General features: G+C 42.3%; 1 protein-coding gene across 2 annotated transcripts in view; it reads left to right on the top strand.

Moving 5' to 3' along the window:
* RAB11FIP3 (RAB11 family interacting protein 3) overlaps positions 1-17,587 on the top strand; it is a 133,701-nt gene that overhangs the window by 66,382 nt on the left and 49,732 nt on the right. For both annotated transcript variants that reach the window (XM_073636553.1, XM_073636552.1), the window contains exon 3: positions 5,605-5,693. In XM_073636553.1, the coding sequence (XP_073492654.1) occupies positions 5,605-5,693 (89 nt within the window). The remainder of the gene's footprint in view (positions 1-5,604; positions 5,694-17,587) is intronic.

The following is a 17,587-nucleotide window of genomic DNA, read 5'->3' as shown; positions in this document are numbered from 1 at the left end:
TTTTCTATGGCGCTGAGCGGTGTATTATAGGCCTGTAATATACACCTCTATTTCCATGATTACATTATTCCCTATTATTATAGTTTACTATTATTATTTTAAACTATTAAATTATAGCTATTGGAATTTCTTTGGCTAAAGTAACTGTTAGTGTTAGTTTATTCGACATAACGACTGCTACATCTAAACGAATGGAATGTAACGCATTCGTCGACATAACGATTTCCGCATCTAAACAAATGATCTGATAAACGAAAAAAAAAAAAGTGAATGAAACTAAAATAAACACATTTTTCGGTAGTGCACATGTCTAAGTACCATCTGACAAAAGATCTAAAAACACTGAAGCAGCAGACTTTGTGAAAATGAATATTTGCGTCATTCTAAAAACTTTTGGCCACGGCTGTAGAGAAATACATAGGCTACCATTGCTGATCTCTGAAGAGAAATGCTAACTCTTTGGTTGTCATACCCTCTGGCTTCATTGCTTTTTGAGTTTTTGATCCAGAAGTGTTAGATACCTTTGTTTCTCGCTACATGCTGTGCTTCCTTACGTTTAGGGCTCACTGGCACGAATTGGCGCACCTTATACTGTGTGTTGTGTTCGTGTTTGTTGGGTAGCGGCCCATTGGTGTGAACTGAAATGATAGGACCTAAGCCAAATTAACCTTTCAGTGCACTGGCACTGCGTTGGACAGCATTGCCCAAAAGAGCTGGTGGGAACAAGCCCTTACCTCTACTTCACTAGTGGGAACTATATTGATGTAGGAGTGAAGGATGGAACTACAGAGATCAGCAGGAGATGTACATCCGAAACATCTGCAAATGTTGAATGCTGGAGACCTTGATTCGGCTTCTAGCGATTCAATGGAGCATAGATAGAAGACATAAGCTGCAGCAAAACATCTGTTAGCAACTGAAAACAAGAATCGGCTTTGCAGTCATCAACATTTGTTGAATTTTGCGATCTTTATTCAAATCTGAATTAATAAACAGGCCATGTTTAAGGACATGTATTTTCTACACAGCTTAACCTGTCACTAGCTGTGGTCTTAAGGCTGGCGGGTTTTACTGTTACACAGTGAGGCCCGCTAAATACATCTGGTACACACAGCAGGGGGAGCCACTTCGTGCTGGGAGTTAGTGCTTGCAAAGTGTACCGGCATGACTTTGCAATATTTTGCACTTTTGTTGAATTATAATGATAGACTACTACAGACTGATCGCTGGATTCGAGGAAAAAAAAAAAGCAAAACATAAAAATTATTTTTCTCATTTAACTTATAAAGTAGAACAGCAGCTGCCTGCAGTTCTTTAGAACCTAACCGTTTTCCTTCTCAATTTTCAGATTTATTATTAGGATGACATATTAGTCCTTGTTTGTTGGCTGTGCTCGAGAATGACTATAAGGGCCGGTGTGACGGCGTTTGTTTGCATCAAAAGCGTTTCACATTCTCATACAAGTTTATGGGAATGCAAAATCAGACTGAACAAGTCAAATGCAGGTTAGCCAGAAGTCAGTTTCAGGTTAGGACTTCAAATGCCGGTCAGAAGAAGGTCAACTTCAAGTCGGGAAGAGGTCAAATGCAGGTCAGGGCTTTAAATGCAGGTCATAAAGTGGTCAACTTCAAGGCAGAAGATGGTCATCTTCAGGTCAGAACTTTAACTGCAGGTCAGAAGGTCAACTGTCGGTCAAATGCAGGTTGGACAGAGGTCCACTTCAATCAGAAGGTCGTCAACTTCAAGTCAAATGCAGGTCACCTGTCAATGATTTCTGAATGATCCCAGAAGCATCTCAAACTGATGCCATTAACACAAGCACCAAAGCCTGTTGACACAAGACCTAACACAGATATTAACCTACAGGTAGCTATCCTAAGCGATTAAGTTAAGCTTGTCTTCTGTGGCCCATGTATTGCAGTCACCCCTTTCTAGGCTTGCTACTGTATAGACCTGGAAAGTTGCATGGAAAAATCTCTCTAAAACCTAAGGAGTAGGCAGGTTGGGCTACACTAAAGGGGAGCCCCAACCATTGCGTTTCACACAGTGCAGGACCTGCAGCTTTGGGCCCTATAGCATCAAGGTGATCTCTCATATTGCCCCATTGGTGTCTCTCTTATCTAAGTTTCAATTCACGCTCAGTGCAGGACCAATTGTCCCATTTCTTCATGGCTGTTGTGATTGGAGAACTCTGCAGTAAATTAGAGACATTCCCTACATATGCCTATGTTTGCAATACTAAATATGCCAATTTGGATATTTAGTAAATGTGTGCATTAAATAATTCTGTACACAGTTATATGCCATTATTGAATTCTGATTTCAAAAGAGTAAAGCATTTCCATGAAAAGAAATTAACATGAAATGAAGAAAAGGAAAAAATGAAAGAATCACATGGTGTCTCTAAGTACACTTCCACATACCAACAAACAATGTCCCCTCCTTTTCAACTGTTCAAAGTTGACTTATTGCAAGGCAGAGCATGGCAAGAGTCAATATACCCATTATTCAGCACTTGGTAACCACTTAACAATAATAAGCAATATTCGTTCTTCAACCCATGTACAGATTCCTACAGATGTATATATTGAGGACACAGGGGACACCACCACCCACCCCAGCCTTCCCTTTGACCTGCCACCCCCCATGACCACTCATCTGTGCCTTAAATCTACTGATAACTATGTACCCCTACCTTCCTTTAAAGTTACCAACATTTTCAGAAACCCCTGTCAAGTACCTACCTCTCTCTCATTTCCCATTGCTCTACATATTTCGTCCCTCACTATCATACTCCCTCTTCTACATGAATGCCCAGATTTCATCTAGTAGACCATGGCATACTGCCTACAGTCACCATATATGCCCCTCAGATGGGACACAAAGGGAGAAACTGAGGCAGGGACTGTTGGGAACTAGTTTTTCGGTAACAAGGGATTTTTACAAAATAAAAATAAAGAAATAGTGTAAAAATAAATAATAAAACAAAAAAATGTTTAAAGTGCTCCTGTTCCCCCGCATACATAGGTAGCGCACGCTTATGTAAACGGTGCAATTATTCTAGCGCTTAGACCTCCTTTGTAGCTCTAAACTGGTACCCTGTAAAAAAAAAAAATGTAAGCGTCGCCCATGGAGATTAAGTACTGTAATTTGTCACCATGCCAATTTTAAAGTGTGACATGTTTGGTATCTCTTTGCTCGGCCTAACATCCTCTTTTATATATTTATAAAAAAATTGGGTTATATATTGTGTTTTTTTTTTGCATTAAAATTCATCAAAGTGTATTTGTTCCAAAAAATTGCATTAAAAGATGCTGCACAAATACTGTGTGACATAAAAACAATTGCAACAACCACCACTTTAGATGGTCTCTGCTAATTAAAAAAAAAAAAAAAAAAAAAAATATATATATATATATATATATATATATATATATATATATATATATATATATATATATATATATATATATATATATATAATATTTGGGTTCTAAGTAACTTTTTCTAGCATTAGCATTTTTACATAAAAAAAAAAGGCCTGGTTTTCAAGTGGATATACTACACTTGAGTATGTTGTGAGAACTGTCAAAATAGCATTCCAATAAATATTTGGAAGAAAAAAAATGATAGAATTTTTGGGGTAGACTCTAAGAGACTTCAGTGTAGAAAAAAACAAGTAAGACCCCTGTTCGGGACACATCTCAGTTCCGTCGTGTGCATACCGCCTTGCCTGGGAGGCCACCGCTGTCCATTGTGTGACACAACTGCCCTCGTTATTCTCTACCCTCTACAGCTTCATTTGCCTAATAATGTGATAGTCATGGTGGTTTGAATTGTTTGACAACCACGTGGTAGGTTTTGGAATTTTCCTTTAGAAAATAAATTGGTATCCCCTCAACTGTTGAGGAGCTTCCAGTCTCGCAATACTGTCAATTAATAGGTATGATATAGGAATACATGTTGCCTAATACCCCTTCTCTCCTTTCACCGTGTTCATGGGTGACGTGAAGACCAGACACTAAACTTCTAATCTTATGAATTATGAGAGAGCATGCAGAACTGAGAACAAGAAATATCACTTCTTAATTTCTTGTTCCTTTTCTTTCCCTTACAATTTGAATGACTGGTTTTGTATTTCATTAACTGCTTCCTGGTAGATTCCAGCCGTTGCTTTTCAATTTTACGCCGTTATGCTGTTTATAAAGATCATTCAACCCAAAAAAAATCCCCAACTCTGTTCTATCTACCTGGGAATTTTTGTTTTCCAATCGACCTTTGTGTGTTCCAGCTCTGCTGGTTCTTTTCTCCATAATATTCAGTCATGTGAGAAGATAAGTACACCCCATGGAAATTAACTTTTTCAACATATTTGAATAGGCAAATAGTCATCAGTGCCTACAGATAATAGTGATATACTTGAACAACTGCCAAATAAAATTGGCATGCTGCGTTCTTATAATCTAAACCAGACATTCTCAACCAAGGTTCTGTTGATCCCTAGGGTTCCTCTTGAGCAGGGGTCTCAAACTCAATTTCCTCATGGGCTGCATAAGCAATATGGTTGCCCTCAAAGTGCCAGTTGTATCTGGGGTGTGCTACGTACAGAGTGCAGGGTTCAGGAGTGAATTATGCACAGAGTGCAGAGTTCAGGATTACACTACATACAAAGTGCGGAGTTCAGGAATGTGTTACATACAGAGTGCAGGCTTCAGGGCTGCGCCGTGTACAGAGTGCAGGCTTCAGAGCTGCGCCGTGTACAGAGTGCAGGCTTCAAAGCTGCGCCGTGTACAGAGTGCAGGCTTCAGGGCTGCGCCGTGTACAGAGTGCAGGCTTCAGGGCTGCGCCGTGTACAGGGTTTAGGGGTGCGCTGTGTTTACAGGTGGCAGCGGGGAGCAGAAGGTCAGAGCCACAGGTGGTGGAATGGAGTTCCACCACTTTTAAGCTGCAAAACTGGGTGCGAGGGCCACATGACCAGGCCTGGTGGGCTGGATTCGGCCCGCGGGCCTTATGCTCTAGAAGTTGTTGGGTGTTTCTTGAGCTGTGGCTGTATGACACTCAGTATGATGGTGCCTACATAGTATGGAAATCCATGCCACTTGGCAGAGCCAGGTGCAGGATCTTTTTTTAGCAGCATGTAAAGGTAGCGTTCTATCCCTCAACGTAAGGGGCATTTTTTCCACTAACCACCAAGGAATTGGTTTTTGGAAGAGTTCAGATCTGAAAACTATTCCTAGGGCTCCTTTGGCTTAAAAAGGTTGAGAGACTGATGTAAAGGAAACGTGGAAAAAGTACACCCATACAGTTACTACCAATTCAAATCCATTCAGGTGGATTTATGTAGTCAAGATTATGTGCCAATGATTAGAATTTTCTTCCCCACAGGCTGGCCGAAAAACTGATCTCTTACAAAGGGAGTTTTTCGGCCAGGCTGTGGGGAAGCCTCTATTGACTTACAGGTATGGCATTTAAACTAAGCACCAATTTCAGAAGCTGACTACTGGGGCCCCCTGACTGTATGATACATTTTATTACAAAAGTAAACTGAGCCTTTAAATTACCCTGCTGACTGCTTTAGTCTAATTTCATGTTTTCTTTTCGTAGACCTGGATATGCAGCTGTATGATATGGGATACCCATCCGAGGGAGAGCCGGCCTGCTCTGTGGATTTTGATGACTTGGCAGCATTTGAGGTAATTATTGGAGGAATTGTTATCATATCTATTTTTATTCAGGTCTATAATTGGCAAGGATCTCAGGCCAAATCTGTCAATTTAGCTTTGATTGGATGAGTGCCACACCTGGTCTATGCCTCGGGCACTTGCTATTAAGGATCTGAAATGAGTACAGTGAAACCAATTGTTGGTTATGAGCTGAAGCTCACATAATTATTGCTCTATTAAGGGCAATTCCAGGCAGCAAGTTAAAGATGTTAAGTTATTCAACAAATGCAGCTCTGTTAAAATCAGGAAGTACACTCAGTTGACCATTGTTTGAGCTCTCTGTAATTTGCAGCGCTCACAAGCACACACTGGTCCACGCAAAGCAGTAGCAGTCTATTTCCCGTGTGGCATGTAACTTCCTTTCTTTGATTCCTGAATCACCAATTGGATTGCGCCATCTAAGACAGGTCTGAATCTGATTGGTGGCTGTCAGAAGCTTCTTAGTACTGGCATTTTATGACAGGCTTTCTTTATGTAGCGGACAGCAATAGGGTGTTTCAGGTTCAGCAGCAATAGGGTATTTCAGGATCGGCAGCAGTAAGTGTGTTCCAGGATCACCAGCAGCTGTGTTCCAGGATCACCAGGAATAAAGGGATGAATGAAGTGCATTGTTCTAGTACAGTAATACTTGGATGAAGGCTAAAGTATTAAGCAGGTAGGCCGAGCACTCTGTATGTATCTCAAGGTTTAATTCTATATTTTGACTGCATATTGAAGGGGGTTGTGTACCTGGGCAAGGGTATTTTTTTGTCTCCTACTTGGATTGGGGCTTAAGCCCCTGTTCACACCTGAGCCATTTGTAGATGTTTCCAGAAGCGCAACATCGCTCAACAATAAGATTTCCAGTCTATTCTATGGAGCCCTAGTGATGTGCTGTCACGCCCAGGAAGTACAGGCTGTTCTAAGGGCAGGTACATACATTTTTGGCCCTATAGACTTCAATGGGAGTACCTGAAAAACGTACGTAGCGTGTGGTTTTTGCATGTTTTCGTACTTAACAGCCAGTTTCCAGTAACCTGTTTCACGTTGGCCTACGCAAAAATGTTTGCGCCTGAAAATGCACAAAAATAAAAATTCAATTTTTAAAATGGTCAAAGAAGACAACACTCAAGTGTGAACTTAGCCTTAAATGTCAGACCTAGCAACTCAGACTCAACTCACCAGGGCATACCGTCTTTGATGCTTATGTGTGGTGTGCCTATAAAAAAATCTTTCTTGGCATTATTGATGTGATTGCTGATCACCTCCTGCCCCATCTCTGCTCCTTCAGCACCATATTTAGTAAGGGATCTTCCTTTGCCCACTATCTGAAAAGAAGAAAGCCTTACAGTTGTTGAATTGGTCAGGTGTCGGTGCAGAGAAGTGAAATTTGTTCTTCAGTACAGGCACCATTTCATCATCTTTTTGCTGACAGGAATCAAACTGGCGTGCATGGGAAGCACCACAGCTAGGCATACCTGCCCTCACAGACACTCATCTAAGGGATGAGGCCCTTGAGCACCCCTTGCCCCACGTGAATTGTGAACTACTTCAGCAGCTTGGGTTACAGATGTTGCCCTTGTTTGCTGCACCCTCCCACTAAAGCGCCTTAAGCAGCCGCCTCTGCTGCCTATCCCTTGGCCCAACCCTGCAGACACTTTACAGACTCAGCACCTACATGGGTCCTTCCTTAGGGCTAGCAGTGCTACCAATCAGACTTCAGTCTCAAACAATAAGACTAGTACCTGATGAATTATAATTGATTGCAATGGGATAATACAGTTAAAAATGTACACTTTTTATTAAAGATGGCTGTGTGTGGCTTATCCTGCAACTTCCACAGAAATGTGGACTACAGTGCTCTTTATACAGATAACTACTTCAAGGGAGATCTACAAAATGTATATAAAATACAGGCATACCCCACTTTTAAGTACACAATGGGGTTTATTTACTAAAGCTGGAAAGTGCAAAATCAGGCTCACTTCTGCATTGAAACCAATGAGCTTCCGGGTTTTATTACCAAAGCTGAACAAGCCGGGGTTAGAAGCTCATTGGTTTCTATGCAGAAGTGAGCCTGATTTTGCACTTTCCAGCTTTAGTAAATAAACCCCATTGTGTTCTTAAAAGTGGGGTATGCCTGTATGGTAATGAAAAAAGCATGAGGAGTCTAAATAACTGACTTTTGATTGGTTGATGCTTTTTAGCCTATAAAAAAAGGGAGCTGGGGAAGGTACAGGATTCTAGGGTGGGGTTACACGATAGGAGTACAGCTGTTTGTCACATTTTTTTGTCACAGTGTCACCTTGTTAGCAAAGTAAACAAGTTTGTGTTCACATCATCCGCTGTCACCTTGCTGCAGTATTTACACTGTGCATGGGCAAACGTATTGCCTTTGCTGCCCTCTGCTGGCTCCAGGCAGAGTTGGATCAACCATTAACCAGTGATTGAACTGTAAATTCCATTAAAGTGTATCTCCAGGTTTGCAGTCCAATTTGGGAACTCCCCACTATATGTTTGTGTTTCCATTAACACACCAATCCTAAAAATAATTAGATATTTTTTACTTTTCTAGTTTCTTTTGAGCAGGTTTATACATAGGATGCTATAGACAGCTTATATTATTCAGAATAGCTTGAAATGTGCAATTAGGGGATATACAGTATCTCACAAAAGTGAGTACACCCTTCACATTTTTGTAAATATTTTATTCTATCTTTTCATGTGACAACACTGAAGAAATGACTGTTTGCTACAATGTAAAGTAGTGAGTGTACAGCTTGTATAACAGTGTAAATTTGCTGTCCCCTCAAAATAACTCAACACACAGCCATTGATGTCTAAACTGCTGGCAACAAAAGTGAGTACACCCCTAAGTGAAAATGTCCAAATTGGGCCCAATTAGCTATTTTCCTCATTAGTGTTACAAGGTCTCAGGTGTGAATGGGGGGGGGGGGGGCAGGTGTGTTAAATTTGGTGTTATTGCTCTCACTCGCTCATACTGGTCACTGGAGGTTAAACATGGCACCTCATGGCAAAGAACTCTGAAAAAAAGAATTGTTGCTCTACATAAAGATGGCCTAGGCTATAAGAAGATTGCCAAGACCCTGAAACTGAGCTGCAGCACGGTGGCCAAGACCATACAGTGGATTAACAGGACAGGTTCCACTCAGAACAGGCCTCGTCATGGTCGACCAAAGAAGTTGAGTGCACATGTTCAGCGTCATATCCAGAGGTTGTCTTTGGGAAATAGATGTATGAGTGCTGCCAGTATTGCTACAGAGGTTGAAGGGTTGGGGGGTCAGCCTGTCAGTGATCAGACCATACGCCACACACTGCATCAAATTGGTCTGCATGGCCGTTGTCCCTGAAGGAAGCCTCTTCTAAAGATGATGCACAAGAAAGTCCGCAAATGGTTTGCTGAAGACAAGCAGACTAAGGACATGGATTACTGGAACCATGTCCTGTGGTCTGATGAGACCAACATAAACCTTTTTGGTTCACATGTTGTCAAGCGTGTGTGGCGGCAAATCAGGTGAGGAGTACAAAGACAAGTGTGTCTTGCCTACAGTCAAGCATGGTGGTGGGAGTGTCATGATCTGGGGCTGCATGAGTGCTGCCAGCACTGGGGAGCTACAGTTCATTGAGGGAACCATGAATGCCAACATGTACTGTGACATACTGAAGCAGAGCATGATCCCCTCCCTTCGGAGACTGGACCGCAGGGCAGTATTCCAACATAATGACCCCAAACACACCTCCAAGACGACCACTGCCTTGCTAAAGAAGCTGAGGGTAAAGGTGATGAACTGGCCAAGCATCTCTCCAGACATAAACCCTATTGATCATCTGTGGGGCATCCTCAAACGGAAGGTGGAGTAACGCAAGGTCTCTAACATCCACCAGCTCTGTGATGTCATCATGGATTAGTGGAAGAGGACTCCAGTTGCAACCTGTGAAGCTCTGGTGAACTCCATGCCCAGGAGGGTTAAGGCAGTTCTGGAAAATAATGGTGGCCACACAAAATATTGACAGTTTGGGCCCAATTTGGACATTTTCACTTAAGGGTGTACTCGCTTTTGTTGCCAGCGGTTTAGACATTAATGGCTGTGTGTTGAGGTATTTTGATGGGACCATCAACTTTTAATGTACCACCAAAGACTTAGGCCGGCCATACATGGTTTGAATCTCGGTCGGTTCAGCAGGAACTGGCCAATTTTAGAACTGTTAATGGGCAGGCTGAATGCACCAAGTTGATCGATCAATTTGGGTACAACCAGCATGCCAGACTCTATTGCTATTAGCGCTAGCTAATGTGTGAATGACTCTATTGAAAACAATGCAGCTGTGTTTAATGCCGCCGCCTTTCCTGGGCTCTCCTGTCCCATCGTGGAGTCCGGAAGCAATGTGGCTGGTGGTGATGGCTGCCCTATGCAGAGAGAGAGGAACTGACATCGTTCCCCTCTCTCTGTAACCCTGGATACTGAGAACGAAGAGTAGTTTGTCGCTTCCGGTTCCACCCCTTTGTTTACCTGGCCACCAGCAGCCAGGAAAGCAGCCAATCCGATAAATCTGTGTCTGATCGGCTGCATTGGAGGCCAGAGGAGAGATTTGGGGTCTAATTAGAGCCCAAATCTCCCAATAAAGAGGACCTGTCACAGCCCATGCTGTCACAAGGGATGTTGTTCATTCCTTGTGATAGCAATAAAGTTAGTACAAAAAAGTGTAAAAAACAAAACAAAAATTGTATAAAATTTTTTTTTTTTTTAAAGCGCGTTGTCTGTGCTTACGTGCAAATGCGAATGCATACGTTACTCCCGCATGCATATGTAAACAGTGATCACACCACATATATAGGGTATTGTCGCAAACGTCAAAGGGAGAACAATAATTCTAGCACCAGACCTCCTGTATAACTCTAAACTGGTAAGCTGTGAAGGCGTTTAAAGCGTCGCATATGGAAAATTTTCAACACTGTAGTTTGCCGCCATTCCACGGGCAGATTCAGTTTTAAAGCGGGACATGTTTGGTATCTATTTGCTCAGTGTAACCTCATCTTTCACATTCTCCAAAAAAAGTTGGACTAACTTTAGTGTTTTGTTTTTTTTGTTTTTTTTTTTTTTTTAGTTTATGAAAATTTTTTTTTTTCCCCAAAAAATTGCTTTGAAAAAACGCTGCTTAAATACCATGTGACAAAAAATTGCAACACCCACCATTTTTTTTTATAGGGCCTCTGCTAAAAAAAAAAAAAAAAAAAAAATATTTGTGGGTTTTAAGTCATTTTCTAGCAAAAAAAGAGTAGATATTTACATGTAGGAGTGAAGTGTCAGAAATGGCCCGGATGCGAAGTGGTAAGAAAATAAGCACACTTGTCATAAAAGAAACATAGAGCCATCTATGGCTGATCTCTCCTTTAGAAAATGCTCTGGCTGTCATACTGACTCCCCTTGGTGAAATACAGAGGATCACTGACCTGGAACAAATATGTAGATGAGGACTTCTATGTCCTCCTGATCTGCTTATTCCAGGTCAGACTCAAAAAAATATTGATGCCTGCGGGTTTGCATAACAGTCAGGCAACCGGTATTTTCAGAAACCTCAATGGCTGCTGCCCCTTTTTTGTTTACACAACAAGCGTACTTTAAAGCTGTTTTGTAGTTAGATAACTTAAAACCAGCAGCTATTAATCATGAACTCTTTCCTGGATGAAACAAAAGTACCTGTGAATATTTGACTTCCTCCTTTAGGTCCCGTGGGGTGAAATTACAGGAATTTCCTTATTTAGACATCCTAGCTAAAATGAGAATAGAGAAGTTCTGAGTGTTGCAGATTCTTTGTTTTTTACGCCTCTAATGTACAGTTCTTGCAGACACAGAATAGAGAAACTGGCATCTTTCTTCTATATTGACTTTGGGTTTTGAAGTCACATGAAGCAGCCTGAGTGTTTGTTTTTTTTTTTTTTTTTTTTTTTATGAAGGTTTATGAATAATTTTTATACTAAAGCCTAACTCTCGGCACACAAAAAAAACAAAACCCTGCAGTGTCCCCCTTCCCACACTGCAAGGGTTAAGTGCTTATTAAGCCTATGGGGTAGAATGAGAGTCGGCATAACGCTGTCCTCTTCTTCCCGAAGCTTTGGTCTGTGGGCGGAGCCTCAGCATCATCACATACAGGGCTATTGTATGTGGCGGGGGCAAGCATGCGACCGCAAAAGAGAGCCGCTTACAGAGAACGCTTCAGGGGGAACGGTCGCACAGATCCAGGGAGCGGGAGGAGGTAAGTAATAAAGCCTCGTCTCCAATCCCCTGGGCTTAACATTTAACCCTTGCAGGGGGAGGGCCTCTAGGGTTTTGTGTTGTGCCCAGAGTTGAGCTTTAACCCCTTCCCACCCACCCTGGCATCCCTCCAACTGGGCTATTATGCCCAGGGTACAGGAAGGTCTTGGCTATTCATGTGCCCTCTGTGATTGGCTCAGGGTACATATTTGCACGCAGGCCAAGGATCTTCAAATTGCATCCAAAGGTTTTATTCAAGAAGATCACTGTGGAAAAGTGTAAAGTTTTGGGGTTTTGTAGGACCCCTTCATCAAACATGTCATGATGATCATTTAATGCCTGACGAAGAGGTCCTGTGCAACTTTGAAACGTTGCACTTTTCCGCTGTGATGTGATCATTCTTGAATAAAACCTTTGGACACTTTTTTGAAGATCCTTGGCGTGCTGGCAAATATGTACACTGATCTGTGATGCTTCCAGTCTCCAGCTGGCTGTAGTTGCAGCACCGGCTGCCCTTAAAGCGGAGTTTCGCCTGGGTAAAAAAGAAAAATTAAAAGTCAGCAGCTACAAATACTGCAGCTGCTGACTTTTAATATAAGGGCACTTACCTGTCCAGGGAGCCTGCGATGTCGGCACCTGAAGCCAACCCGTCCCTCGGCTTCGGGTGCAGGCGCCGGCATCCTTACTAAGGGAAACAGGAAGTGAAGCCTTATGGCTTCACAGCCTGTTTCCTACTGCTCATACGCAAATCGCGCTGCACTTTCTGAATGGTCCCTGCTGTCTTCTGGGACCTGTGTGTGTCCCGGAAGGCAGCAGGGGGGAAGAAGGAGGGGCCGGACATTGCATAGTTCACTGCACAAGATTGCGGCGATCTTTCCCCGGAAGTGGGGGCAGATACCTGGATTTGACAGATATCCACTCCCCCCTGAAAAGTGCCAAATGTGGCATCGGAGGGGGGAGGAATCAGATCTGCATAAGATCCATTTCTGGGTGGAACTCCACTTTAAGCCTTCTCCCAGGAATGTATGCAATGGGAATATTGATATTGATTCACTGTGATTGGCTGTCACAGTTGTTACATAATCAGGAGCTGGTCCCACTTCTTCCTGGTCATTAGTACTGTCTTTGACATCTCAGTATCTGCGCTGGGAGCATGCAGTAAGATACATTAATAATTTAGTTTATTCAGCCTGAAATGGAGACTGGTTATGTAGCATGAGGCTGTAAATTCTGCAATATTTATATTTTTGATAAACTCATTCAATTAATCCAAGCTCTGCAAACTGAGATAACATGCACTTCATTGTCACATTAACACAATTTCACAGTAACTATGGGATAAAACAAAGTTCAGGAATATTCCTTTATCCCATGTACACTACAAACTGTATGACTGAATCGATTCTGATATCGCTGTTTTACTAACCTGACAGCTGCTTATTCTAAATAGGAAACCTTCATTCTGTTTGCAAATATTAAAGATTCTAACTACCAGCAAGAATAAGTCCTTACATTTAACCAGCACCTGTTATTTCAGATTCATCATGGCAGCGCCTGCTAGCGGGCATCCACTCACTTGCTGCCACGTCCCTCACCTTGTTGTGTCACTGCAACATCACCAACCGTCCCAATAAAGTGAATGGGACTGTCGGTGAGTGAACAGCGGGTCAGAGGAGGAGCTGCTGTGGGACGAAGATGACAGTTGCTCTTTAAAAACTGATTTAAATCAAGCCTTTTTACTAGTGATTTAAATTGACTTGATTTAAATCAAATCCACCCTGGCCCCAACACATATGTGTTACGTGGGCAGCAACTTCAAGACCCCTTAAAGTACATTTACGTTTTGGGTTTCAAGTGGTTTACTGGGGTTATGGCTGAAGCTATCAGCCATAAATCTGGTATTTTTTATTTTTTTTTTTTTCCTGCCGGTAATTCTTATTCAGATAAAGGCAAACCGAGTGGCTGATTAGCCGCTGGATCGCTTTTAAAAGCAGCGGAAGGGGTTGTCGCCCCTAGCAGTGGACCTCCTCTGTAACCCCAAACTGGTAACCTATAAACGTTTTTAAAGCGTTGCCTTTGAAGATTTTTAAGTATCCTAGATTGTCGCCATTCCACGAGCGTGCACAGTTTTCAAGTGTGACGTGTTGGGTATCTATTTACTCGGGGTAACATCTTTTATATTTTACCAAAAGTTGGGTTATATACTGTGTTATTTTGCATTAATATTCATTAAAGTGTATTTAAAAAAAACAAAAACTAAAAATTGTATTTAAAAAAACGCTCCGCAAATACCATGTGACATTTAAAAATTGCAACAGCTGCCATTTTATTCTCTAGGATTATCTAAAAATAATTAAATAAATAAATAAAAAATAATATAAATATATATATATATATATATATATATATATATATATATATATATATATATATATATATATATATATATGTGTGTGTGTGTGTTTAGAGGTTATACCTTCCAGTATCCCTGAGATTGAGGATTGAGGGATAAGCATAAGAATCAGGCAAGGGTCCATACTATTATCAAGCTGTGGAAGAGTACAATGCTACAGATAATTGGGATTGGGACACAAAGGTCCTATTTTTAAGTTCTGCCAGCTGTGTATAACTGTTACAAACACATACAGTCCATATTTTTCTACATATAATGATTATTTTACTGAAATTACCCAGAAGCTTAGTAATAGTCTAAGGAATCTGACAATTTGTAACTTCCACTCTGTCCCCTATACAGATTCTGGGTGAGATGTCATTATACTCGTATTAAAAAAATATACACACCAGCCGCACCTTTTGCATTCCATTTCTGAGCTAAAAAAAAAAGGTAAAAAGGGTTTCCAGGCAAAATCGGTTTTCTGTAAATTTCCAAGCTACTCCTACTAGTGCGGACTAGTCTGGTGAAGAAGAGTGAAAGCCTTAAGGCTGAACTCCTGGCAAACAGCTCAAACAGCCCCTTTCACACTTGTGCGACTTGTCCTGCGACTTGGGACTGCAAAGTCGCATGTCAGTCGTTCCCGATGATTTCCAATGATAACTATTCATATCTGTGCAACTTCAAGTCGTGCCAAACTCAAACCAATCCCTGTATACTTTGGTTTGACTTTCATGCGAGTTGAGGTCCATAAACACAGGCATTCCATGAAATTGCATCGAAAATGCAGCAAAATTGCGCAACTTTTAAGTCGCAGCAGTGTGAAAGGGGCCTAAAGGAACGGTTTTTACATGCCAAATGATTTGTATTTCTGTCCATCCGGTCCTTTACTGCTTTGCCACACAGCTCTGCTTTGGCAGGGGACCTGATCTTTCTCTGCTGCCATATTTTTTGCACTTCCAGGTCTGCTCCCCACCCACATTCTGGGAATGGACAGCAAAAGGAGAGGCAGAGGACCGATAAGCTCAACTCTCTGCCACTCTGCTTTCTCCACCTATCAGCATTTACACTGCAACACACACAATTGGTTCCTTGCCTCATTGTAGAAGTTAAAGTATAGAGTGGAGCAAGAGTTGTATATACACTGTACAGTGGAGCAGGGCTTCATCCTGGAGGAGCCATAGTTGAAGGAGTTATGACAGTGGTATATTCATTGTAGGGTGGAGCAAACCTTTATGCTGGTGTGGCTGTGGTATATTAACTGTAGAGTGGAACATGCTGGTGGAACCAAAGTTGTAGAATTGTTGGCAGTGATATATTCAGTGTAGAGTGTAACAGAGTTCCGTGTTGGAAGAACTATAGTTGTAAGAGATATGGCAGTGGTATGGGCATGTAGAGCGGAGCAGAGCTCTCCACACTCAACTGGCTGTTGTATATTTACTATAGAGAGCAACACAAGGCTCCAAGCTGGAATGACAGTTGCACTTTTACTGTAGAGTGGAGCAGAGCTCTCCATGTTCACCTGACTGTTGTGTATTCACTGTAGATTAACACAGGACCCCACATCTGAGTGGCTGTGGCATATTCAATGTTCAGCGGAGCAGAGCTCTCTGTTGATTTGGCTGTGTTATATTCAGTGTAGAGCAGAGCAAAGCTCTATTTGATGATATGGCTGTGTTATATTCAATGTAGAGCGGAGCAGAGCTCTCCACACTCAACTGGCTGTTGTGTATTTACTGTAGAGAGCAACACAAGGCTCCATGCTGGAGTGACAGTTGTACTTTTACTGTAAAGTGGAGCAGAGCTCTCTATTCTCACCTGACTATTGTGTATTCACTGTAGATTAACACAGGACTCCATATCTGAGTGGCTGTTAAATATTCAATGTAGAGCGGAGCAGAGCTCTCCACACTCAACTGGCTGTTGTGTATTTACTGTAGAGAGCAACACAAGGCTCCATGCTGGAGTGACAGTTGTACTTTTACTGTAAAGTGGAGCAGAGCTCTCTATTCTCACCTGACTGTTGTGTATTCACTGTAGATTAACACAGGACTCCATGTCTGAGTGGCTGTTGAATATTCAATGTAGAGCGGAGCAGAGCTCTGCTGATCTGGCTGTGATATATTCAATGTAGAGCGGAGCAAAACTCTCTTTGCTAATCTGGCTGTGTTATATTCAATGTAGAGTGGAGCAGAGCTCTCTTTGCCGATCTGGCTATGTTATATTCAATGTAGAGCGGAGAAGGGCTCTCTGCTGATCTGGCTATGTTATATTCAATGTAGAGCGGAGAAGGGCTCTCTGCTGATCTGGCTATGTTATATTCAATGTAGAGCGGAGAAGGGCTCTCTGCTGATCTGGCTATGTTATATTCAATGTAGAGCGGAGAAGGGCTCTCTGCTTGATCTGGCTGTGTTATATTCAATGTAGAGCGGAGCAGAGCTCTCCTTGTTGATCTGGCTGTGTTATATTCAATGTAGAGTGGAGCAGGGCTCTCCTTGTTGATCTGGCTGTGTTATATTCAATGTTGAGCGGAGCAAAACTCTCTTTGCTGATCTGGCTGTGTTATATTCAATGTAGAGCGGAGCAAAACTCTCTTTGCTGATCTGGCTGTGTTATATTCAATGTAGAGCGGAGCAAAACTCTCTTTGCTGATCTGGCTGTGTTATATTCAATGAGGAGTGGAGCAGAGCTCTCTTTGCCGATCTGGCTGTCTTATATTCAATGTAGAGCGGAGCAGAGCTCTCCACGCTCAACACAAGGCTCCATGCTGGAGTGACAGTTGTACTTTTACTGTAAAGTGGAGCAGAGCTCTCCATTCTCACCTGACTGTTGTGTATTCACTGTAGATTAACACAGGACTCCACGTCTGAGTGGCTATTGAATATTCAATGTAGAGCGGAGCAGAGCTCTTTGATGATCTGGCTGTGTTTATATTCAATGTAGAGCGGAGCAGGCAGGCTCAGCATTGCAGGAGTTAAACTCAGGAGGAGTTCACCTGGGCCACACGTGACACCGCCAGGTCTGTCCCCTCCCCGCACACAGACTCAGCCTCAGGTTGCAAGGTCAGGAAGAAAAAGGCAGTTTTATTTTTGCAGGCTGCTTCCTGCACTTCCTCCTCTCTGTGTAGCAGCTCACTCGTCTTCCTGGTCACCAGTGGCACCAGTCGTCCCTTCAGAGCCCAGGCGGGGGGGATGCAATGCTGGTGCAGGGGGTATCGG

The sequence above is a fragment of the Aquarana catesbeiana genome, linkage group LG06 (genome assembly GCF_042186555.1).
Source record: "Aquarana catesbeiana isolate 2022-GZ linkage group LG06, ASM4218655v1, whole genome shotgun sequence".
Lineage (NCBI taxonomy): Eukaryota > Metazoa > Chordata > Amphibia > Anura > Ranidae > Aquarana > Aquarana catesbeiana.
This window is presented reverse-complemented; position numbering and strand designations above follow the sequence as displayed.